Source organism: Opisthocomus hoazin, chromosome 3 (genome assembly GCF_030867145.1).
Source record: "Opisthocomus hoazin isolate bOpiHoa1 chromosome 3, bOpiHoa1.hap1, whole genome shotgun sequence".
NCBI classification, from domain to species: domain Eukaryota; kingdom Metazoa; phylum Chordata; class Aves; order Opisthocomiformes; family Opisthocomidae; genus Opisthocomus; species Opisthocomus hoazin.
In genome coordinates, this window is record NC_134416.1 from 90,373,563 (window position 1) to 90,397,531 (window position 23,969).

Sequence of the window (23,969 nt, forward strand, 5' to 3'; positions counted from 1 at the left end):
AGTAGGTCAATGTCTGTCTTGTACTTGGAAGCCCAAAACTGAACATGTTACTCCAGGTGCAGTCTTGAGGGTATTGAACAGAGAGGAATGAACACCTCCCTATATGTGCTGGCTAAAAGTTGCTCAATGGTACAGCTCAGTAAATGGTCAGCTGCCTTTGCCACAAGGACACACCGCTGACTTGTGCTGAAATTGCCTGCCAGGCTATGCTCCCTTAGTCTACAAAGCTGCACTCTAGGGAGTCAGCCCCCTGCACATGTACTGTGGTGTGGGGTTCCTCCTTCCCAGCTGTGTGATAACCCTGAACTTCATGGTATTCCTGTCAGCCCGTGTCTCCAGACTAAGATCCTTTTGAATAGCAGAGCTGTCCCTCAGTTTATCATGCACTCACCCTAATTTTGGTATCATTCATGAAATTGCCATCATCCAGGCTGTTAGCAAAATGTGTTAAAGCATTGGCCTTATGTTGTGGTTTAGCCAAGCTGCTCTATCACTCCACCTCCTCCCAGCTGGACAGGAATATGACGAAAGGCTTGTGGGTTGAGATCAGGAAGGGACATCACTCACCAATTACCATCATGGGCAAAACAGACTTGACTTGGGGAAATTAATTTAATTTCTTGCCAATCAAAATCAGAGTAGGATGATGAGATATAAAACCAAATCTTTAAACACCTTCCGCCCACCCCTCCCTTCTTCCCAGGCTCAACTTCACTCCTGATTTCTCTACCTCTTCCCCCTGAGTGGCACACGGGGACTGGGAATGGGGGTTACGGTCAGTTCGTCACACATTGTCTCTGCTGCTCCTTCCTCCTCAGGGGGAGGACTCCTCACACTCTTCCCCTACTCCAGCATGGGGCTGCTCCCAAGGGAGATGGTCCTCTACAAACTTCTCCAGTGTGGGTCCCTTCCACGGGCTGCCGTCCTTCAGGAACAGGCTGCTCCAGTGTGGTTCCCCCACAGGGTCACAAGCCCGGCCAGCAAACCTGCTCTGGTGTGGGCTCCTCTGTCCACGGGTGCACAGGTCCTGCCAGGAGCCTGCTTCAGTGTGGGCTCCCCACGGGGTCGTAGCTTCTTTTGGGCATCCACCTGCTCTGGCGTGGGGTCCCTTCCACAGGCTACACATGGATATCTGCTCCACTGTGGACCTCCAAGGGCTGCAGGGGCACATCCTGCCTCACCATGGTCTCCTGCATGGACTGCAGGGGAATCTGTGCTCCAGCACCTGGAGCATGTTGTCCTCCTCCTTCTCCTTCGCTGACCGTGGTGTCTGCAGTGCTGTTTCTCGCTCGTATTCTCACTCCTCAATTCCGTTGCCATTTTTCCTTCCCCACCTTCTTAAACATGTTATCCCAGAGGCGCTACCACTGTGCCTGATGGGGTCCGCCTTGGCCAGCAGCGGGGATGCCTGGCATTGGCTCTGTTGGACATAGGGGAATCTTCTGGCAGCTTCTCATAGAAGCCACCTCTGTAGCCCCTCCGCCACCAAAACCTTGCCATGCAAACCCATTATCCCTTAGTATTGGTCACTGTGGGCTGCCTTGTAATCTGTCATAAATCGTATGCTTGTTCTTTGACAAGAAAAATTCTTTGAGCCTGATGATCCAGCCAATTTTCTACCCTTTTTATTGTCCCCTTACCAGTTGATATTTTGCTAATAAAGATACTGTAGGATACTGTCAACAGCCTTGCTAGAGGCACTGTAAACAGTATCCACTGCTCTGCTCTTGTCTTTAAAGCCAGTCATCTCCTGGCAGTCAGGTTGGTCAGGTGCAGTTGGCCGTGGTAAATCCATGCTGGCTATTCCTGCTCACCTTCTTGTCCTTCATGTGCTTTGAAACGACTTCCACGAGGACTTCTTCCATAACCATCCCAGGGATGAGTTTAGGCCAGCTGGCCTGTAGTTCCCTGGATCTTCCTCCTCGAAGGAAGAACAAACCACTTATGTGTGGTTTGTTTTTTTTTTTTATTTTCTTCCCCCACCACCAGTCATAGAGAACCTCCTCATCATGACCTTTCAGAGGTGATAGAGCAACCTTGCAAAGACATCAGCCTGCAGCCTCAACACGCTCAGGTGCTTCTCATCTGTGTCCCATGACTTGCATAAATCCATCAATTTAGGTTCTCCCAAACTCATACCTTCCTGTTGTGTGGGTATTGCTTCACTCCTGCAACTTTGCTCAGGAGCTGTAGGGGGCAGACCCTACCAGCGAAAGCACATTTAGAACATTATTAATGCAAGAAGGCGATAGGTAAGTTTAAATCCATCGTGAGAATTGGTTATCTAGCTTTCGTTGTGATATCCTCCTTTGTTGCTTGTCTGATGTCTTTCAGTTTCTGTAGGCAAGACAGGTGAGAAAAGAAATGATGATTTCCTAGATGATGGCCAAATTGCCAGTTCAACGCAAAAGAAGTAAGTAATGAAACATTTAAAGGGTAACTCAACTCCATACAAACTTCAGAATAAACTTTCAAGCTGAGGCGGTTTTAGTTGTTAGTACAGATGCATTGATAGCTCACTTTTTTTGTAAATGCTTTGTAACACTGGATGACACGGTTTGTCCTTAAAGAAGCACTGTTGCCCAGCGCTGCCTGCTCAGATGTAATGGATTGTCTAGACAGATTGCTATGGGGAAAAAAAATCTGGCTGCAGCACATTTTTAGAATCTTGTTATAGGTCCTGGCACATCCACATTTTATAGATTCCATGTATTTTTAAAGAATGTGATCTTTGTATATATGCAAGTGGTGTAGAATCAACAGTTTGACGCATGGACAAACCATCAGAGTCGATGTGTCAAGAGTTGTGTCCTGTACAGAAGATGGTGGCGTAGCTTGCACTCAGTTTCTGCTGCTGATCCTTGTACATGGACTCCAGATAAGACAGACATGCAATCAATCAGGAAGGCTGCTTGTTTCATATGTTGACGCCTTGTGGGCATCATTTGCTCAGGACTTTGCTTCTGTTTACAGTTTGTCTTAGTGTGCTGGAATTGAGCCTACTGAGATAACCATATCCACCGCAGTATGCGGAGTGGGAGGAATGGACAATGAGGTGACCCAAAGTCTAATACTTAGAAGTCCTGAGCTGGGTGGCAGCTCTCACTTGGTCCCAATTAAAATGGTGTTACAGGGGGCTGGTGTGACAGTAGGATGTCTGAGCTGACATAATATGCTCTGTCCATTATATGTGGAGGTGATGCCCAAGGTACAGTCTGATTGTTGCACTCAGACTGATTTATTTTTTCACTACATTTTACGTCCTATATGTTTTATTAGCCTTCTTTTATTTAAAGTGCGTTGGGACTATGAAGATACTAGTTTCTGCTAAACTAGGAATAAGGAATATATTTAGTAAGTCTATGTTTCTGAAGCTTTTATTTACAAATAATGACATGTTAACAAGGCATTTCCTTATGCTGGATATTGAAAGGCACTTATCGTTGATGCATTAGTGCTTTGCCATTTTTGTTGCTGTATCAAGGGAAAACAAAATAAAACCTTTTCTATTCGGACACAAATGTCATGCTTTTAACCTGTAATGCATTACACTTGACCATCCTTGGCTGAAAACAATTAGGGATGGCTTTATATTTTACTGAAAGATTCCCATCTTCTGCCCACTCCACACTCCCACTTTGCCAGCAGTGACGGACTAAAGATACTTTTATTGGAAAGGGGTTTTCAAGCCCTAGATGGGCTTTTCAGGTGAGAAAGATGAAACATCTTTGCTACACTCCAGTTGGCCAGTCTCCCTGGGCTGTTCACTGTTGGGAGATGACACAGGAAATTCCATTTTATGTCTTGGCTCTGAAGCAGGAAAACTAAGCGGTGGAACCTAGGGGGTCTGTGTCTGTATCCCATGGGAGTGCTAAGCAAGGATGGATCAGGGCAGGAGGCTTAGGTGCTCCTGCTTTCCTGTATGTTCTTGATCCCTGTTGCCATCACAAAAAGGATGCATGCAGTCGGCTCTGTTTTGCCCTCACCCCCCATTTAGTCTCTGTCTGCCTCTGTCCATGAGTGCTTTTAGCCTTATAATGGCTGGAACTGAAACAGTCCAGTTATACACAGTATAAGCCAGTGTCATGGTACTCACACGGGATAGGAGAGGCAGAGGTTCCTGCTTGTACAGGCAAGTTGGAGCGTGTCAGCCTGAGCAAAGCATCTCTGACGGCCCCCCAGGGGTGCCAGGCTGCAGGCAGTGGGAGCCTGGAGCGAGCATGCTAGCCCTGAGGCTGTTGAGGTACTCGGGTTCACTGTCTTTGAATGTGCGTATCTGAAAGAGTCTGATTTTCTCCTGACTTGGAATGGAGAAACATCTCAGATCTCAGTGTTTCCCACAGAAGAAAAAGGCCTCCTGTCTGGGTCTGCCCTTGAGTCCCTGAGCTGTCCGCAGCAGCTGAAGGCAGCCAGTCTCTCCTGATGGATTGCAAAGGGCCGAAATCCCTGGCTCAGGCCACTGGGTTAGACTCCAGATCTCTCGAGTTTGGCGAGACGACCACTGTCCTCTGTGGTGGTGAGATCAGCACTGCATCATGGAAAACTTCCCTCTGCCTTACTGAGTTTTACTTTCTAATTTTCTTTTGCAACAGTAAGTTCACAGTTGCCTTTAATTATTTTTTTGAGTAATTTTTTTATGAACCTGAGGACCCAAGGCATGCTGAAGAACAAAAGCCAAACCAAATGCCCCTTTGGTATGAGTGCCAGATTGTCCCATCTGATGTTTAGCAGTTGACAGGTGCCCAGAAAACTACTTACAAATGCTGAAGAAATTTGTTTATGAATTATTTGTCAGTCCGTTCCTGTGTGTAGGGGAGATGGGCATTGTTACGGAAAATGGCATAGACCTTGGCATTTAGCGTGTAGGTTGTGTGATGGGAATGCTGCAGTAGCACAGACTTGGCCTGTATATAGAAGTTAACTGAATGCACCTGCTCTGATGTACTTTTTACAGTAGAAGAAATTCGTTTCTTCTGAACGTTGTGTGTTAAGCATCTCTTTCCTGTGCCCATACTCTTACCTCATCTTAACTAAAGGACTTGATAGTCAAATTTTGAAGATAGGCAGTACATCATCATTTCCCCCCACCCTGGCTTTATGCTTTGTACAATTACATGCACCTTAAATAGATTATTTCAGGAGAGGTGATAATGTTAGATATTGGGACAAATTATTTAGATGTTTACTGGTGTGACAGTGCAGAGTGTTCAGCAGTGCTGGCTTACAGCCACGTTCCAGATTGCAGCCTGGACTGCTGGAGAGTTGTACAGTACATTGCGTCAAGGGAGAAATAGGATTAAGCTGGAAGGATTTTTCTGCAAGCCATATCAGTTCCTGAATGCGCTTCAGAGTCTTTTCCCCCAAACAGTTGTTCCTGCTTTAAGGCCCAAGCCATCTCCCTTTGACTTCCAAAGACTCTAGTTCATTGGAGCTGTGATGAGGAAGTCTTATATTGTAGAAGATTTTTTCCTTTTTCTTTGTGAGGGTGGTTGGGTTTGGAGCTGCCTTTGCTAATCGTGATTTAAATTATCAAGGAAGGAATATGACAATAAAATAAATGATTTTGTATCTTTCATTTACTAAAGAAAGCTTGGTTCACATGGTGATGTGTGTTGCAGTATAGTCATTATGCTGAAGTAGGTATTGTTGCTGGTCAAGGAAGTGTAATACCTATAGATTTTAGTACTGATAATATGTGACCCATTCAAATTACATTTTTTTCATGTTAAAAATACATTAAATGGACATGTATCAGATTACTTTTACTTGTAACTTACATCAAGCTGGTTTTGGTTGAAAATCGATTTCAAACAGAAATGTGGGATATCTTACTTAAATTCATAAATGTATATAAACTGCAGTGTTTGTACTGAATGCCCGTTTTGCAGAAACATGCCTTTTAAACAATCCAAATAAAGCAGGTATTATTTTGAGATAGATTTTTAGTAAAATCTATGTACTCGTTTTTTTCCTGGTCATCTCATCCTTTTATACTCTCAGTCATTATTCAAAGACACAGAACAAAACAGGCGTTACTTACCTCCCAGTCAGTTTCTTATGGTTTGAATAAATGAGATATTTTTATTAAGCTAAACTGAAAAAGTAAAAAATTGTTCTTGCAGAAGCAGACAAAGCTTTCTAATCACTGGTTCCAGTGCAACAGCCGGTACTTCTTTAGATCTAGTATTTGACTCGTTAAAGCTATGCGGTAGGTGCTCAGTGATTTAAATGTTGTTAATAGATCGGCAAACATAGGCCTCATTAGTAATGTGCATGATCACATTTTAAGATTTTAATTTGTTTTATTTTTCAGAGTAAATATTTTTAACTTCAAAATTTTGTTTTACCTTGCTACTAAAATAATTATATACAGTCTCCAACTATATGAGGAGGTGACCTAATACTGAGCGAGGTTGGGGAGGAAAGGATGTAACTTCGCTGTTCATAAGAAGGTGCTTCCTGTATCCTCTTGAATCGGCAGCAGAAAAGGTGTAATTTTTCAGTGAATCCTGAATTTATGGTGAGGGTCAGGGTGTACGCAGTCTTCCTCCAGACACTGATTGCTAGTAGTGAGCATGTTTCCGTCCTTGTGGAGGGAACTATGCCACCAGTATTCCTGAAGTTATGAACATCTCCTTTCATATGCATTTATTATGTGCCCTACTTTCTCTTTGCTCTGCTCTGTGATCAGTATGCATTACAGCTACTGCTTCGGGATCCTATGTTCCCTCCCATGGGCAGGGGAAAAAAATCCAAACCCCAGAATTCAGTTCTGGCAGATTTATTTTTACTTGCATTGTATGTTTAAAAAAATGGGTCTTGTTCATCCTGGATGATTCCATGGAGACACAGAAACCAGCGAAAGGAAGACAGATCCAGAGTATGTCAGGGAAACATTTTTTACTTTTAATAGCTGCTTAAAGCTGTCTTAAAATATCACTCACTGCAACTCAAAAGCCTGATGAGAACTTGGGACATGCAACATTTTAAGTATTCAGAACATTGCTGTTTGTTCGCTTAAGGTGTATGAGTTTCAGGATTTTTTTCCCATCAAAATCACGACCAATACTGCTGTTTCTAAAATACGTAGAATGCTTTGGTGCTTATACACGCTTCAGTAGCCTTTGCAAGCTTCCTGCATTCTTTGTGTGTGCATGTGTGCACAGTTAATCTTTAAAATTTGAAGTCATCTTGTCTAATAGTCTTCATGATAATAAAAATTTTGCCATCCCCTCCTTAACTGACTTTTTAATAGGTTGCTTTGTAAATGCCACAAACTGTGCTGTTGCTGCTAGTAATTTGTTTCCTCCCTCCTTACGTCCAGTTTGTCTAGCCGTTGAAAAGAAACAGTTGCTGGTCTTGAAATTGTGTGCTGCTTCTTGCCCCGATTTTTTTGTCCATTTATACAAACCACCAAAAACTTGGAATGACTCCTTGCTTATGTTAAGGTTTTACACCGCTGCCCTTTCTTGTCTTTGCACCTCTTGTCATGTAAAAATAAGGATCAGTTATTTCAGAAAATTTCTTTTGCCTTTAATTTTTTTATGGTGTCTTCAGAGATGCTGTTTACTCCCTCATGCCCTTCTTCACTCCCTGTTGGGAGCAGACTGTAATAGAAGAACAAGTAGCTCAGAGAACAGGGCAAACTTAATACTAAAATGACTTTAAGTAGTCTTATCCACAAGTTCCTCATTACATTTCTGTAGGCAGTAGATGTCAAAAAACTGCTCAGTCTTTGAAGAAATTTCCTATTTCTTCACAGAAGAACACAGAAATTTAATGAGGAATTTGTGGATAGGACTGTTGTTTGGGAGCTTGTTGTTTACAGTTCACCTGTCATCACTCTCTGTGTGCCCTGCACTCCTGAGTACGGGATGCATGAGGGACACAGCAGTGGAGGGCAAATCCTTGTGTCACTCAGCCGGGGAAAAAAGGACCGTACCCTGTGGTGGCAAAGTCATCTCTCTGGTGAACACTGCCAGTGTGCTGTCTGCTGCCTGTTTTGGTATGGAGTTTTTTTGTCGTCGTTTTTAAAACTAATTATATTTATAAAGGGGCGTAACAGCCAAACTCTTTTGCCTCCAGCAGCGGCTGGGTGCCAGGATGTTTGGCAGCAATGACAACCTAAGATACTCCTGATCCTCTTTTTTCTTCCGCTCCCCCCCGTTCTTGCCCCCTCAGTTGTACTGACAGAACGGTTTGTGGGATTATGTTTTGGACCAAATAAGGGAACAGATCTGCCTTAAAATGCAAGCTTGTTCTTTTTTTGTGTGTAAAATCTTAAAAAAATAATAAAAAAAAAAAGCCCACGTTTTGTGGCTTCAGTGAGAAACACTTCAGGGAGCTAAACAGTCGTCCTGCCGTAGCTTGAGAGGGATCAGAGGGACTTAAACTTCTGCTGGGAAATGTGAGCAATGTGTGAATGCACACCTGTGTCACTACCAAAGTCTTCAGGACAGAGGAACCTACGCCATTCAGCGTGACCTGGACAGGCTGGAAAGTTGGGCAGAGAGGAACCTGATGGGGTTCAACAAGGGCAAGTGCAGGGTCCTGCACCTGGGGAGGAACAACCCTATGCATCAGTATAGGCTTGGGGTGGACCTGCTGGAGAGCAGCTGTGTGGAGAGGGACCTGGGTGTCCTGGTGGATGACAGGTTGACCATGAGCCAGCAGTGTGCCCTGGCTGCCAAGAAAGCCAATGGGATCCTGGAGTGCATTAGGAAGAGTGTGGCCAGCAGGTCGAGGGAGGTTCTCCTTCCCCTCTACACTGCCCCAGTGAGGCCTCATCTGGAGTACTCTGTCCAGTGCTGGGCTCCCCACTTCAAGAAAGATGAGGAGCTACTGGAGAGAGTCCAGCGGAGGGCTACAAGGATAATGAGGGGACTGGAGCATCTGTCCTACAAGGAGAGGCTGAAGGAGCTGGGCTTGTTCAGCCTGAAGAAGAGAAGGCTGCGAGGGGACCTAATAAATGCTTATAAATATCTGAAGGGTGGGTGTCAGGAGGATGGGGCCAAACTCTTTTCAGTAGTGCCCAGCGACAGGACAAGGGGCAATGGGCACAAACTGAAGCACAGGAAGTTCCATCTGAACATGAGGAAGAACTTCTTCCCTCTGAGGGTGACGGAGCCCTGGCACAGGCTGCCCAGGGAGGTTGTGGAGTCTCCTTCTCTGGAGATATTCAAGACCTGCCTGGACAAGGTCCTGTGCAGCCTGCTGTAGGTGACCCTGCTTTGGCAGGAGGGTTGGACTAGATGACCCCCAGAGGTCCCTTCCAACCCCTACCATTCTGTGATTCTGTAAATCTACTACCATTGCCTTTCTGTCCAGATGGTGAAGGTACGTTGACTATGGAGCATTAAACGGCAGACACAAGGTTTTCAGAAACTCTTTGTGATATTCAGAAGTGCATCTGGCATAACAACCAGTGCTCGTGTCAAAGCAGGGATTTACTGTGGTCAAACTAAACAGCTGGGAAGTTGAAGGGGAAATTCTACTTGAGGGTAACTCTGTCTTGCTTGTCTCCTCCAGTTACAAGTGCTGTAATCAGTAAGGCGGTCTGCAAGCGCTCGGGTGAAACTCTGTACAGGTCTCCCTCCCTATCAATTCTTCCTCTAATGCAATGAAGTAATTTGTGTGGAGGTTTCTCCTGTTTGGTCACGGTGTACAGTAATTTAGATCTGTGCAGACTTGTAAATAGAGTGAGTTTTGGTTTAAAGGTTGTGAGAGAACACTGCAGGCATGTAGGTTCTGGAAAACTTTCTGCTACCAGAAGTCCGTTTTTTTTCCTTTCCCTGGAAGGTCATATGGAGATTGAAATTATTTCCAGCTTCATCTACCTTCCTTTTTTTTTTTAAAAAAGTGGATGAATTTCCAATAGTCATTTTTGCAAATGTCAGTATGCTTAAATGATGTTTATGGTCGCAAATGAGAAATTATAAGTTGAGATTTTTCTGCTGCTACTGGACGAAGTTTTTGAATTGCTTGTTGGGGACAAGGGTTGTCACCAGTGAATGATCACACCTTCACACACACACACACACATAAATTATTTCAGTGAATTTGTGTGATCAAAATTGTTCAGCTGGAAAGGGCAAAATTTATGCTGAGAGGAGATGCTTCCTGACCTGACTTTGCAATAGCCTCATGACCGGGTGCTCCCTTAGGACGTGGAAAAACCTAGGCGGAAGGTCCTTAATTCAAATCAGAGACGTTAAGAATTTGAACCTATTTCCCAAATCCCATCTGTATGTTTGGCTCTCTCTTCAGCCTCCCCCAGGTTTTCCAAAGTGTTGCTTTTGTTCCAGCATAGAACAAAAATCCAGAAATGCCGATTTCTTTTTTTCAAAACGGGGTTCTTGTTCACCAGCCTACCCTACTATTCTTAACTACAGTAGATATTTGAAAGGAAGCCCTATGAAATGGAATAGATTGTGCAGTCGTTTTGAGATGTTACTATCTTTGTAATCCAGTTCAGATAATTAAAGAAAACATGCCTGACATTTTCACATGTGTAGCAGGTCTGGGCAGAGGAGAGAGGCGAGTGGAAAAAAGAGCAGGAAACTTCCTACAATTTCCTAATGTTTGTGATGATTTTGAAGTATTAAACTATTGATACCAAAATGGGTCATTCTGAGGTTAACTGAGACAGTTGCCAAAAGATGTTTAGCAATCCATAAGACATTTTAGCAAAGGAGGCAGCTGCAGCAGGCATTACTTTGTTTGGATGCTAAATTAATAGGGCCAGTTTAGGGGCTAGGATTTGTCTTGGCTGGTGGTGGGTTACCTAGGAAACAAGGATTAAACTTTCCCCAAAAAAATCTGAAATGAGGAGTTTATATTTTTATGAGGAACATTTAACTTTGTGTTGTATGCATACTTACACGTGCACGTATGGGTGCCTGACTTCAGTATCTGAGAAAAAAATCATGTAAATGCTGTATTTTTGTGGTGTCTTCACAGTAGAGGAGATGGAGTCTCAGGTACATCAAGCTTAGAGAAGGCTGAAGAAGAGAGAGATCGTTTATCTGTAGGCAAGTTACTGGCTGTTCAGCATTACCCTCATCTGTGGTTCAAAAGTGGGGGTGAAGTATTACCTGACAGTTAATTCCAGAGTTTCTGGGAGTGATTTGCTGTGTTACACGTGCAACCTGACGCTGTAACTCCTGTCATGGTGGTATCTGAGGCAGCCTGTGTCTGGTCTTGATTGGTTTTGTAATACTGAGGAGAACTTTCAGTGCAGTCTTTGAATGAGGAGTGTGAAAAGTGGATATGGTTTCTAATATTCTAGTAGTCTTGATATCTTCTGAGACTTAAACTTCAAAAAGTAAGTTTCAGTACTATTCAAAGTAATTAAGCTGTTTTCATAGAGAGATTACAACTCCAAGTATGAGAATTTGGAGCCAAGGCTGCCTGCTCTGCAGTGCTGAATTTACTCCGTTTTAGTCTTTTGTCTGGAGGCTTTTGTGTACTGCCTGGTAGGGCTGTGGGTGATAGCTTAGATAAATCATGCTGAGGATAGTGTAAAATATTGTTAGAACGACTTTAAAAATAGTAACTTGGTACTACACGTTCTTCTTGCTGTGACATTCTCATCATCCCTGCTTAGCTTGCTGTCAGAAAAAGAAGTCTCTTTCTATAGTTAGCATAGGGAGGCATATCTAACCAAAGGAGGAGCGAGCTTGGCTCTAATCTGCCACCTCCATCATTAGCGCAGTTGGGAGTAAAGGCCTTAATTCAGAGTTGTGTTTGCAGGTGAAGGATTGGGGGATGTATTTCTTGAGTTTGACTTGCTTTGGGATTTTTGACGCTCTTGGTGTAGGAGGTGAGCAGAATCAAGAGTGTTCGTAGTGAGAGCATTGGCCACCCAGAGTCATCAAAACTCAGCTGTGGCACTCCCTGGACTCCCTGTTTCACTCCTGTGCTGCACCTTGAGAGGAGGACTTCTTCCTGAAGTCCGTGCTCTCTCTGTCTCACGCGGTTTCTAAAGCTGTTTATGCTGCTTTCACTCCACCTTTCAAATACATAGCTTATTTTCCGTAGCACTAATTCCTTTGGGCCACAGCTACCTCATTACAGTGACTTTCCTAGCCCCATGATCTGCCTAGTTATTAGGCTGTTCTCCTTCACCAGTCATCTTGTAAGTCAACTAATATCTGCTTTTGCAAGCTGTTGAGTCAATCTCATGGAGATAAGTGACTAAGAAGAACATTCAATACATTGGAATAGAAAGAGGAGAGGCTTCTGTACTGAACAGGCAAAAGCAGCAGTAACACAGTGGATCATTTCAGTAGTGGTGTTACTGAGGAGGCCAGTCTTCACGGAGGAAATACAGTCCTATACACTGATTTAGATATATCTAGGCTCAAGTTAAATGCCTTGCCCTAATAGCAAGGCATTGCACTCTTGCTCTAGGGGTACAGACCTGGTGTTTTCTCTCAGCTGGACTTGGGAGGAGAACAAGAGTTTGGATGGCATATGTTGCATAAGGTACATTGGTAGGGGGTTGCAAGATTGCCTTGAAAGCATCTGCTGTCTGGAGAACTCCAAGAAATGTCCTTGGTTTGGAAGAGGCTAGTCCAGAGTACACTTCTTCAGGCTTTTTTGGGGGGTAGCGGGGAAGGAGTTTGGTTCTGGCTCACCCAAAATTGGTTAGATTTGTTGTGCAGTAACGCGTGGAGATGGCTGGGCTAAGCTGCACTGTTCCATGCGGATTTCCCAGCTCAGCTGGCATTCACCAGCAGTCTCTGAGCCCGACAGCTGGAGCCTTCTTCACAGATACCGTATTTGCTAAAACTTCCTCTGTATTAGAACAAAAAACCTGTGTTCTTCACTACTTGCTTTTATAATTTTGCTTTCTTTTTAATACTTATAATATTAGCAGTTTTACTGTGAGGAAGAGGTATGTATGTGTATGCAAGCATATTTAGGTGTATGTAGAAACACACACACACACAAATTTTGACAGAGGCTGGTAAAGTGCAGCGCAAGTGATGTAAACAATTCTGCATCCTTTTTTAAGACAGTGGAAAATAACAAAGATGAGTTAAAGGTCAACCTAATTTTGTGGGTTTATGAAACTGCATTTTTCTCTAAAATGTTTTTTTCTCTTTACTCTGAGACTCCCATAAACTGAAGCTATATACAAACAAATTACATTGTAGATAGCACAGCAAAGGCTGTCAGCTGCACAGGAGTGTCCAGGGTACGAATATTTTGTTTTAGGTTTTCAATCTTACTCCTGTGTAGTGTTAGCAGCAGGGGTAAAACCTTCCGACTAAGTGTAACTTTTTGTTTGCTGTACTTTAAGGTTCACAAATGGTCAGTATACCTATTACTGCTAATTATCTCTGGTCAAGACCACTGTGCTACATGGTATTCAAGGGTTTCTCTTAAACCAAAGGCTGTAAAATCAGGAAGGTAGCAAATTAATGGAAAAGGCAGAGGTGGATTGTTTGACTTTTTATATATACCAGTGCATTTGTGTGTCATTTTTTTAAGTAGTTGTAACTAATATGTCTCTCAACCTTGCAATTACTAATTCCCTTTGGTGGGAGGGTAGAGTGGACCTCATAGGACATGAAGGGGGAGGGCAGAGCAGTTGCTGATGCTTGGAGGTATGCTGGGGGACAGTATGGAAGATGAGTGAGAAGCTCTGAGAGGGAGAGAGTGCTGGAAAAATTTCAGCCCAAGTATGTACAATTTTTTTTGAGAAGGAGGAAGAAGAGTGTGTGATAACACTGGTGGTGAGGAAGAAACGTGAACTTGATGTGAGAAAACAGAGACCCAGCATAAGAGATTTTAGAAGCTGGTGGCACCACATAAAAGAGTCAAAGAAAACCAAAGCAAGTACTTGCCTTCAAACTAGAGGAGGTGGCTGAAGGGGACAAGGATAATGTCAGTATCGAGGAGGTTTCATCAGACTTGAGCTTCTAATTTCAGGTGTTCAGCAGTCTACCAAGTACAAAAACCTCCAGTGAACTTCTAAAAACAAAGGTTCTTTGTATGCATCTCCAGGGTTTATTTGGACCAGGCTTTCAGCCTTTTTCTTTGCAATTAAGATTTGACATTTTTCCCCTCACCTGAAAATCTACTGGTTACTTTTTGTTAACAAAAGGACTTTGTGCTGAGGCTTTAAGGAGAGTCAAGTACTAAGAGGATTGGCTCTATTGAAGCTCTGACATCAATCTAGATGTGGCCAAGGAAAGGCACTGTATGGGCTGAAGGGTATTAAAAACGGATTTCATTAGATGACAGTAATTTGTTTAGTATAGTGGCTCATACACCGGGAGGCTGCGCTGCCATTCAGGGAGACCTGGACAGGCTGGAGAGTTGGGGAAAGGGGAACCTGATGAAGTCCAACAAGGGCAAGTGCAGGGTCCTGCACCTGGGCAGGAACAACCCCATGCACCAGTACAGGCTGAGGCTGACCTGCTGGAGAGCAGCTCTGCGGAGAGGGACCTGGGTGTGCTGGTGGACGACAGGTTGACCATGAGCCGAGCAGTGTGCCCTGGCTGCCAAGAAGGCCTGGGGTGCATTAAGGAGAGTGTGATCAGCAAGTCGAGGGAAGTTCTCTGCCCCCTCTATTCTGCCCTAGTGAGGTCCCATCTGGAGTACTGCATCCAGTGCTGGGCTCCCCAGTTCAAGAAAGATGAGGAGCTACTGGAGAGAGTCCAGCGCAGGGCTACAAGGATGATGAGGGGACTGGAGCTTCTGTCCTATGAGGAAAGGCTGAGGGAGCTGGGCTTGTTTAGCCTGAAGAAGAGAAGGCTGCGAGGGGACCTAATAAATGTTTATAAATATCTGAAGGGTGGGTGTCAGGAGGATGGGGCCAGACTCTTTTCAGTGGTGCCCAGCGACAGGACAAAGGGCAACGGGCAGAAACTGAAGCCTAGGAAGTTCTGTCTGAACATGAGGAAGAACTTCTTCCCTCTGAGGGTGATGGAGCCCTGGCACAGGCTGCCCAGGGAGGTTGTGGAGTCTCCTTCTCTGGAGATATTCAAGACCCGCCTGGACAAGGTCCTGTGCAGTCTGGGTGCCCCTGCTTCGGCAGGGGAGTTGGGCTAGATGATCTCCAGAGGTCTCTACCAACCCCTACCATTCTGTGATTCTCTGGTAGTCTGGGGTGATATTTTCAAAAGGTTCAAGACCCTCTGGAATATTTTGCTCCCATCTTAAACATGCTAGAGAGGAAGAAGTGACAGTGTTTGGGTACTATCCATTGTGAAGGCCAGATGACAACAGCCTGTAGATGTGAATGCTGGAAGGTAAAGGCACATGGAGAGATGCTGAGGTACTGTGGTGACAGGGCCTTGCAGATACTTAAAAGTAGACAGAGAGGCAGAAATTCCTAGGTCATGTTCCTGAAGGAATGGAGACAGAGAGTGGTGATACTAGCATCTTTATAGAGACTATGCAAGATGGTGGATTCCTTAATTTTTTTTCTAAAGGAGAGTGGTTTGCATCAGAACCAGAAGTTTTTGGTGCTAAGCTCTTATTTGTTCTCTTTTGTACCATAAGTGAAACATAACAAGTCCCTTTTCAGTCCCAGTAAGTGTAAAAGAAATGCTGGCTTCAGACAGCGTTTTGCGGGTTTCTATCACTTCTTAAAAAAGGAAGAAAGAAAATCTGAATGTATCAGTTCTCGCTGTCTGTCTGTGATGCTGCTTCCTTCTTTCTGGAAGGAACGAAGAAAGTGCTCAGCTGGATATGTTGGTGAGGAGTGTGAGAGAAGAAGTCATGGATTGCCCAGTAACAGTCATGTAGAGCCTTCCTGCTCTTGTCACCCCAGTTGTTTCCTGGGTGCCCTGTGGGGTGAGCAGGAATTTCAGAACAGAGAATCAGAGACACCCACCTGCTGGCTGGGAGCTGCTCAGAATGAGCAAGATGCGGAGTGCTAGCCAGCGTGCTTCTCTGTAATCCTGCTGCTGTCCTGAGAACAGGCCGCTGACATCAGGGCTACTGGGGAGACGCATACGGCCTGAGGCAAATGCCTCAGGATTTACTGCAGGTGTAAAAATCTCCTTTTCAGAATCTACTGCCAGGGCCCCACCTCCTGCGGCAGGTGCCTCCCAAGTCCTCTTCAGAGGATGCGGCAAGATTTATTTTAAGATGCTATGGCTGAGTGCAGTGCCAGTGCATAGCTTAGAGCACTCACTCAAGGTGTGAGAGGTCTGTGTTAATTTCTCTGGTCAGCCTGGGGATGCAAGTCTGCATCTTCCAACTATCAACGAGTTGCCCTTGCTGCCAGGCTGGGATGAGGAGGGGCACTGTATTTGCCTGCTGCTCAGAGCTGAACCCCTTTTACAGCAGAGACCACAAGCTTCTTGAGACAAGCAAAAGAGCAAGTGAGGGGTAGTGTGCCACATGGTAGCCCAGTGGGTAAGACCCAGAGGTAGGGCAGAGAGTTGCAGGTTCCAGCTCCTGCATTCTCCAACTGCTTATACATTTTACAGTAAACAGCCCATGGCTGCATTTTGTAACTGTTCCAGGTTGGCTGAACTACCGTCATCAGGCTCTTTTACAGCATCTAAGCCCTCAGGTTTTGGATTCCAGTGTTGTTAGGGGAGACACTGGACAGCTGACTGCCTTTAATCGTGTGCAGAAGTAGGCTGTGACAGGAACAGTCATGTCAGGTGGGCAGGCACTGTGGTTCAGAGTTAGGTGATGGAAATTGGAGGTTCTTTGAACAGCAGTCTCCCAAAGCACAAGACTTAGCTGTAACCCAGGGTGAGGGGGAGGATGAAGAGATAGCCAGGCATCTGTTTAGAAAGGCACTCAGGAGTACAGACTGTCCAGCACACTCTTAGAATGAGGTAGTGAGCAGTGTTTTTCATACAGGAGGCCAAGGGTTTGATTATGGGAAGCAGTCTGGGTGAATGGCTGTGAATTGATGGTGTTTTTAAGGAGCGGGAGGGAGCACAGTGAAATAAAACCAGTAGGCTTCATAAGAAGGGAAGAGTTCAGTTCCTTGGTGAAGCTATGCGAAGAGCTCAAATGCAAACTCTCCCACCTCGCGAAGCCAGGGAATGCAAATTGCAAGCTCTTCATTGACCTCAAATGCAAGAAGGAACCAAACAAAAAGTGGGAACTGGGTCAAATGACTAAAGACAAGTATAAGTGAGTGTAGCGCAAGGGTGTAGGTAGAGAATTAGAAAGGTCAAGGCACAAAATGACATGCAACTAGCAAGAGAAATTGAGAGCTACAATAAATGATTTTTAGGATATCAAAGTCTTTGCTTCAGTTTCCCAAAAGGAACTAACGTGGCAGCTGTCTTTGTACAAAATGCTTTTTGACTAAAAATAATGTAAATGTTTGGACCTCTGTGTCATCCTTAAGTGAAAGTTGATACTGTGGACTCTTCTTTGTGTCAGTTGGTATCTATCCCACACCAGATTCTTGAATTTTCTACTTGCATTTTGGCCTGACTGCTGCTAACCATGGTGATCTGCAACACTGTCTCTGCCTGCTTTACATTTTTTTGTATCTGACATGCAACTTGCCTCCCGGAGGAGGTCTTTTAATCTCATCTTTCTTCACCCTCAAGCTGTGTAGACTTTTCTCCAGCCAGTGCACAAAGAATCTACTGAGCTGCTCCTTCCCCCAGCATCAATAGGATTTTCCAACATAAATCGCTCATCTGTCAGTGGATTAACATGTTTAAAATGCAGCTCACTGAGTGGATTAAAGAGCTCAGGCGTGGGTAATAAGATATAGTACCTTTCACTGCAGTAATGCCAGTTCAGATCAATCCAGGATGTTAGTGACTGGGAGTTACCGTTTGAACTGCGTCAGCTGAGTATGGTTACAAACTTGTGTCATGAATTTCCCTCTGGGCAGGGTGAAGATCTAGTGAGTGGAATGAGCTGTACAAGCAGTGCCTTCCCATTCCAGGGAATAGAAAGATACACATCCAGATTTAACTTGGACAGATTTTAAGACATTTGTTAGAAATAAACTGCCATACAGTGGAATTTCTTGTTTTGTCCTTTTGAAGAAAAGAAATTATACTGGGAGGGGGGGTGAGGGGGCAGAAATCCCAGTATCATCTTTATTAGTCATAATTTTCTTCAAATGTGAATAATGTTTGCAATAATATTTATAACTTTGTTCAGTTCTGCACCTCAGATGACATGGCCCAGGGCGCTGATTGGTGTCCTCTGGCTATCTTCTTGGGACAGTTGTGGCTACATCTGCCTCTCCCCTCTGCTGGAGGTTGCTGTGTATGGAAGGGGATGGGGCTGGTCTGCACATATGTGTGGATTTTGTTTAGTTTTTAAAACTTCTTGGGTTTTTTTTTTTTTTTGAAGGGACAGTTCCCTTTTGTCTTTAAGCATTTAAAAGCCTTTTTTCGCATATACCTGTCAAGAGTACTCAGCACAACCAACATTTTTTTTCTTTTAATGTATATAGCTCCTGTTATAGCACTAATGTGTTTGGACCCTCTTGAGAAGGGAGCCACTTGGAAAAATGAGTCACAGTTTATTTCCAAACCTTCAAGTGATGGGTATGTGATTTTTTTTTTTTTTTTTTTCCCTCGGAATTTTTGAAACCATTTGTCAGAGAAGATAAGCTTCAGCCTCTGTTAGAAAGAAGCAGTCACGTGGCAAAGCAGTTTAGCAGTTCAAGTAAGAGCCAGAGGAACTACGACCCATATGAAAGGTCAGGTATGCTGTTCTCTGCCTCTTTTTTTGTAGTTCAGTCATTCTTTTACTTCTTCCTGGAAGTAGTTGGTATGCAGAGTTTGGTGATGTGTACTGTCCTAAAACAGAGTTCTGCATTTCGAAAATACATGTGAAGTAGAGCAGTTAGTGATTATGTATTAGGTTGTTTTTAAGGTGATTCAGATGTTTTTCCGCAAGGCTATTACCAAGGTTGTAATTGTTCTTATCTCATTTTGTCTGTCTGTCAGCAAAACATTACTAAGCAAAATTTATAGCAGAAACAAGAACTTACTTATAATCTAGTATAGTGAGATGGAGACTATACAGCTTCATGATAGTTTTGAGCAAAAGAGAATCTCAGTCTCTTTCCTGTCCTAGTAATTAACTCTCCTGCTTCAGCTGAAATCCTGTTTCACGCGATAGTTTTCACATCTGTGTATGTTATTGTAACAAAAATAATACTTAAGATTTTCAGACAAAAGATGATGAGTAAATTATCATCATTACCAGATTTCTTGGCTGCCTAATACTAGGTTCAGGGACGTTAGTACTCATGTGAATGGAAATGGACTTCAGTGCAGCAGTACTGAATACGCACATGAACAGCTGGCGTAACAGGAGGTAATTGCATGTCTAAGTGTTTGCATGGGTCCGTGGATTTTGTAGCTGGCCTCACAGTAGCTATGTGAATGTTGGCTTTTTTTGTTCCATGAACTTCCAAAATTTCCACACCCACATGTAGGTTTAGTTCTTTCATTTCTATTATCAAAATGGACTTGGGGAAATAAGGATTTTGGTGTACAGGGATGGATATTTTAAAAAGGATCCTTGAACATGTGGAGAACGCAGGAGGAGAAACACAGTGTATGCAGAGCAGCCCTAACAGCTCTTGGGAGGGTTTAATGAGTGAGGGGCCAAAGGTCCTGTGTGCCCCAGGCAGCACAGCAACCAAATCCAGACTAACACTGTCAAGTGCAGGATTCAAGGTGTAATGACTGTGAGAGCAAAGAGGGTCTCTTCTAGGGCTGGAACTGTCTGGGACAGTGTTCTTCATGTGTTCTTGCCTATGGTTACCACCAGTTGCTAGTGTTCAGGTGTGAAACTGTATGAAAGTTGAATGACCCTTGCTGGAAAGTAAGTGCAAGTTTTCCACCCAGCATGTCTGAATGTGAGTGCTCTGAATTAAAATGAAACATTTGCCTTTTTGAGGGTTGAAAGCCAGTGCCTTAGGTGTGTGTCAAGAAAGTAAAGGCTCTGTGAGCACGTCTCAGAATCAAGGTTTAAAGAAATAATCTGGTAAAAGTAGCAGTTACGTCTTACTCAAAAGCCACCAGTAGCTCTCCTTTTCCAGAATGGAGGTTGCTTATTTAAATGGCCTGTAAACTCGCCAGCTTTATCTTTCTTTTCATCCTCTTTTCTTCTGCTGTTCATTATTGTGTCCCCATTGTAAGCCCAAATACCTCTGTCCCAGAGAGGATCCCTTGATAATATAACAGTTGCATTATGTCAGATTTGTTGTGTTGGGTCAGGTCATTTACTTGGTATTGCTCATGAAGCTGGCAAAATTAGTGTGAATTTGTTCTGTTACGCCTTTTGCTATTTTATGTTATGCAGGTGAAGGTCAGGCAAAGTGAAAGGAATGGTAGTTTTGGGTGTCTCTTATTACTTCTGCCTTGTCAGAGGTTGTCATTGACTCTGCTCCTCTCCAGAAAATACAACAGAGAGAAATTAAAATGGATAATGTTTTTCCTGCCATTGTGGTTGTTATGTGCCTTCTTTTTTCTGCTGCATTCTGTTTTGTTCTTCCTTCATCTCCATGAAGGAAAGCCTTCACAAAGCTCCAGAAATGCGTGATGCTCACGTGCTGCATGGGCTGTGCCAGCACTGGGTCTACCCTTTATTTAGTCATGTGTCCCTGAATTCTGAGGCTGAGGAGCCACTGCCATAAAATACTGAAGGTCAACATTCCATTGACAGTGGCTTTGCCACAGATTATTTAGTTCAGTTCTGCAATGCTGCAGGTTGGGTATGGCTCCTGGCCTGTTTTGCCTTCCCGTTTGTGTGGCAAAGTAAAATGATTCAACGGGATGCAGTCAGTAGTTGTCTTGGGGCATGGAGTTGCCAGTATTAAAAAGGGTAGACTAGTTAATAAAGAATGAGGGCCAGACTGATAATGATATGAAAGTGTGAAAAGATGGAGAAAATGAAACTGTTATTTTGCATGTACGTGTATCCTTAGGCAGCTAAGTGCCTGTACAGATTTATTCCCATTTCACTGAATTTGTTGTTAGTGCTAGTCAGCGGAGGTCAAAGTCTTCCTCACCCGAGTTAACAGTAGGACTTTTTTGTAGCATTCTGTACTTCTGCTGAGAAGGCAGTGACAGAAAGCTTCTAGTGATGTGCTGGTGTGTTGCATATGTTTGGACTGTCAAAATAATGGTTCATCATCTTGATAATTAATAGGGTGCAGTTGGTCTGAGGTAGGTATTTTTATCTTCAAGTGCTTTTAAGAAAGGAAGACATGAAAGCACCTGCTAATGAACAGTTATTTCAGAGTTGTTCTTATTCAAAATTACGTTGTTATTTTGCCATACAGTCAATGGTAATGGGGTTGTATATTATTCATCAGCAAGATAGCTACACATCTTCCAGCAGTATGCTGTTAATGTGCCAAGCAAATGGCATGGTTGGTTTGTTCTTTGTCTCATTGTCTCAAGAGAGGATGTTGTGTTTTGTGGTACAGCGTTTTGTTCTGGTGGGTGTAGAAATGGGTGTGCACCCTGCACTCATTGGTGCTGGTAGAGGCGAGAGCGGAGTGCGTTTTGCCCTTGGAGTGAAAAGTGGTGAGGTCTGTGGGAGGTGTTGTTCCAGGGGGGATTCTTGTCACAGGCTTGCAGCTGTCTCCGTAAAGCTGTACCGGCTGCACATCGCAGCTTGCCCTTCACCGCAGGCAGCTGCGCCGCACTGGGAACAGAGCTGTGGACTTCAGGTGACCTTCTAAGCAGCTTGGATTGAGGCAGTTGGAAGAGATAATGACCTCAGAGAGAGAGAGCACACTTGCATTGGTGTGCTTGGGGCCTGTACTTAGCATTGTGAAGTTTTTTGTGAAACACTTCCTGTGCCAACTCTGCTAGAGTCATACCCAGGATTCTTCATGTTTGATACCTGTAGGTCAATGCTTTCGCTTTAAAAGTCATCTTCGTAAATATTTTGGCAGTTTGTAATTCTTTGTTTTATTGTTTCTTTATTGAACACCTTAATCAAAAATGTTTTCCAAATCAAGACTCCTGTTTTTTATTTTTCTTGTTCACTTTGAGTTTGGTGTTGGTTTTCTGTGGGGGGGAGTGTTTGGTTGGTTGGTTTGTTTTTATTTTTTTTAATCCTTTCCCTCGTTTTCTAACTTCCCCTACACCCAAAGACTGACAGTGGCTCTCTCACACTGCCCGGTTCTCAGTTCCACCCTGATTAACTTTGAATCCAGTTGGGAAAACATATTTTATTCTTCTTCCATTCCTATTCTGTTGCAGATTTTGACTTGAACTATTTTTGGCATTGGAGCAAGTTTGCAGACTACGTGCAGTGTGTCCTGACCTTCACTGGTGTGACCGGTTACATCACTTACCTCTTGCTTGACTCATCTCTCTTTGTGGAAACGCTGGGCTTCCTTGCAGTGTTCGCAGAGGCTATGTTAGGCATTCCACAGCTCTACCGTAACTACCAGAATAGGTCTACAGAAGGAATGAGGTATGGTGTTTGTTTTACATAAAAGAAGTAAGTGTGTGCATGTGTGTGTAGTGTGGGAATACTTTTCTAGGTGGTGTGATGTCATCTTTCTAAATTCTGCTTGAAAATACAATGGCTGTTGGAGTAGATTCTCTGTCAGTCAGAGCTGGTGCAGCACTGCTGAAGGCACTGGGAGCTCCATTACACCGCTGAGGTCTGACCCATTGCCCAAGTCCAGCTGGACAGTTCCAAGCTGAGATATGATTTAGTAAAATAAACACATAAAACTACTGCTGTTGCCATTAGCAACATATTGCAGTTCAACTCAAGCTGTGCTACACTGGTAATTTGAAATGCACTGAAGAGATCTGGCATATTGAAAGTAATAAAGAGGAAGAAAATATTTTGAGCCTGCAGTGAATAACTCTGTCGGTCTAACTCACAGATTAGCTCATCACTTTTTCTCACGTATCTACTCATTACTTTTTTGTAATACATTATTATGTATGTAGCAAATGACATCAATATTTATGTGTAGAAGCTTGTAACTGACATTTAAAAGTTCAAATTAGATGTTTACAGTCATGAATGGGAAATCATTCGTAAACAAGTATGGGACAGAAAACTTTAATCTTGTGCCCACTGTTGGAGCATTAAACTAGATTGTCTTTTCATACTGGTTTACTGGATATCTCAACCATAACACTAAGATTTCCAAATTGCAAAGGCAACTTGCAAAGCTTTTGAAGAGACAAAACGTTACTGTGGTGCATAAGTGCAGTGGTCTGAAGAAACAGTACAGCAGCACATTCAGTTCATGGAGTGCTGTGGTCATCTGTGACTAACTGTCTTCTCTTTCATTGCTTTTAAACTTGCTGAGATAATTTTTACTTTGGTCAAAACAAATAACGACTCCCCACCACCTCCAAACCAAAGCAATTCTGTCCTTTGGCTGTTGGCATTGTTCCCTTTACTTGTTTGGCTTGGTGACACTTCTACTAGCTACTTTAAGTTCTTTTCAAGCTTGAAATGTTGAGAGAAAGTTCAGAAATTTGCTTTGATACTTAAGGCATTTTTTCATTAGGAGCCCCTTCGGTACAGAGTGAGTCAGGATTTACTTCCAAAGTACTGGGGTATTTTTCATGCACACACTGCCTTGGAAAATTCTGTACCTGTGATATCCAGAAGGCAATTCACCTACTAGACCTTCTTTATGTTGTGGTTTGACTTTTCCCTGTATGTTTTTTATCTGTGAATCGTAATGCCATAATGCCACATTATGATAGCCACTGCCAGATAGTGTTTTGCTTTTCCTTAGCTCCTCTCTGGGGACCTGAGGTTCAGTTTTCCAATTTCCTGTATATGCTATGTAGCAAAAGGAGAAAAAAAAACTTTGTGCTTCACAGGAACACTTCCTTTGTAAAGCATTAAGCACAGAATTGCAGAATTCTCATCTTAAACTGCTTGGCAGGACTGTGCTGTGTTTAGTCAAGAGAAAATAGCATAAAAGCTCTTGTTCCCTTGCCATCAAACAGAACCAGGTCCAGTGATAGCCGCCTTCCTTATCGGCTGTGCCCACAGGTTTT

General features: G+C 43.6%; 1 protein-coding gene across 2 annotated transcripts in view; it reads left to right on the top strand.

The window, feature by feature from the left end:
* The window catches only part of SLC66A2 (solute carrier family 66 member 2), a 70,644-nt gene that overhangs the window by 25,193 nt on the left and 21,482 nt on the right, over positions 1-23,969 (top strand). For both annotated transcript variants that reach the window (XM_075417039.1, XM_075417040.1), the window contains one exon: positions 22,188-22,404. In XM_075417039.1, the coding sequence (XP_075273154.1) occupies positions 22,188-22,404 (217 nt within the window). The remainder of the gene's footprint in view (positions 1-22,187; positions 22,405-23,969) is intronic.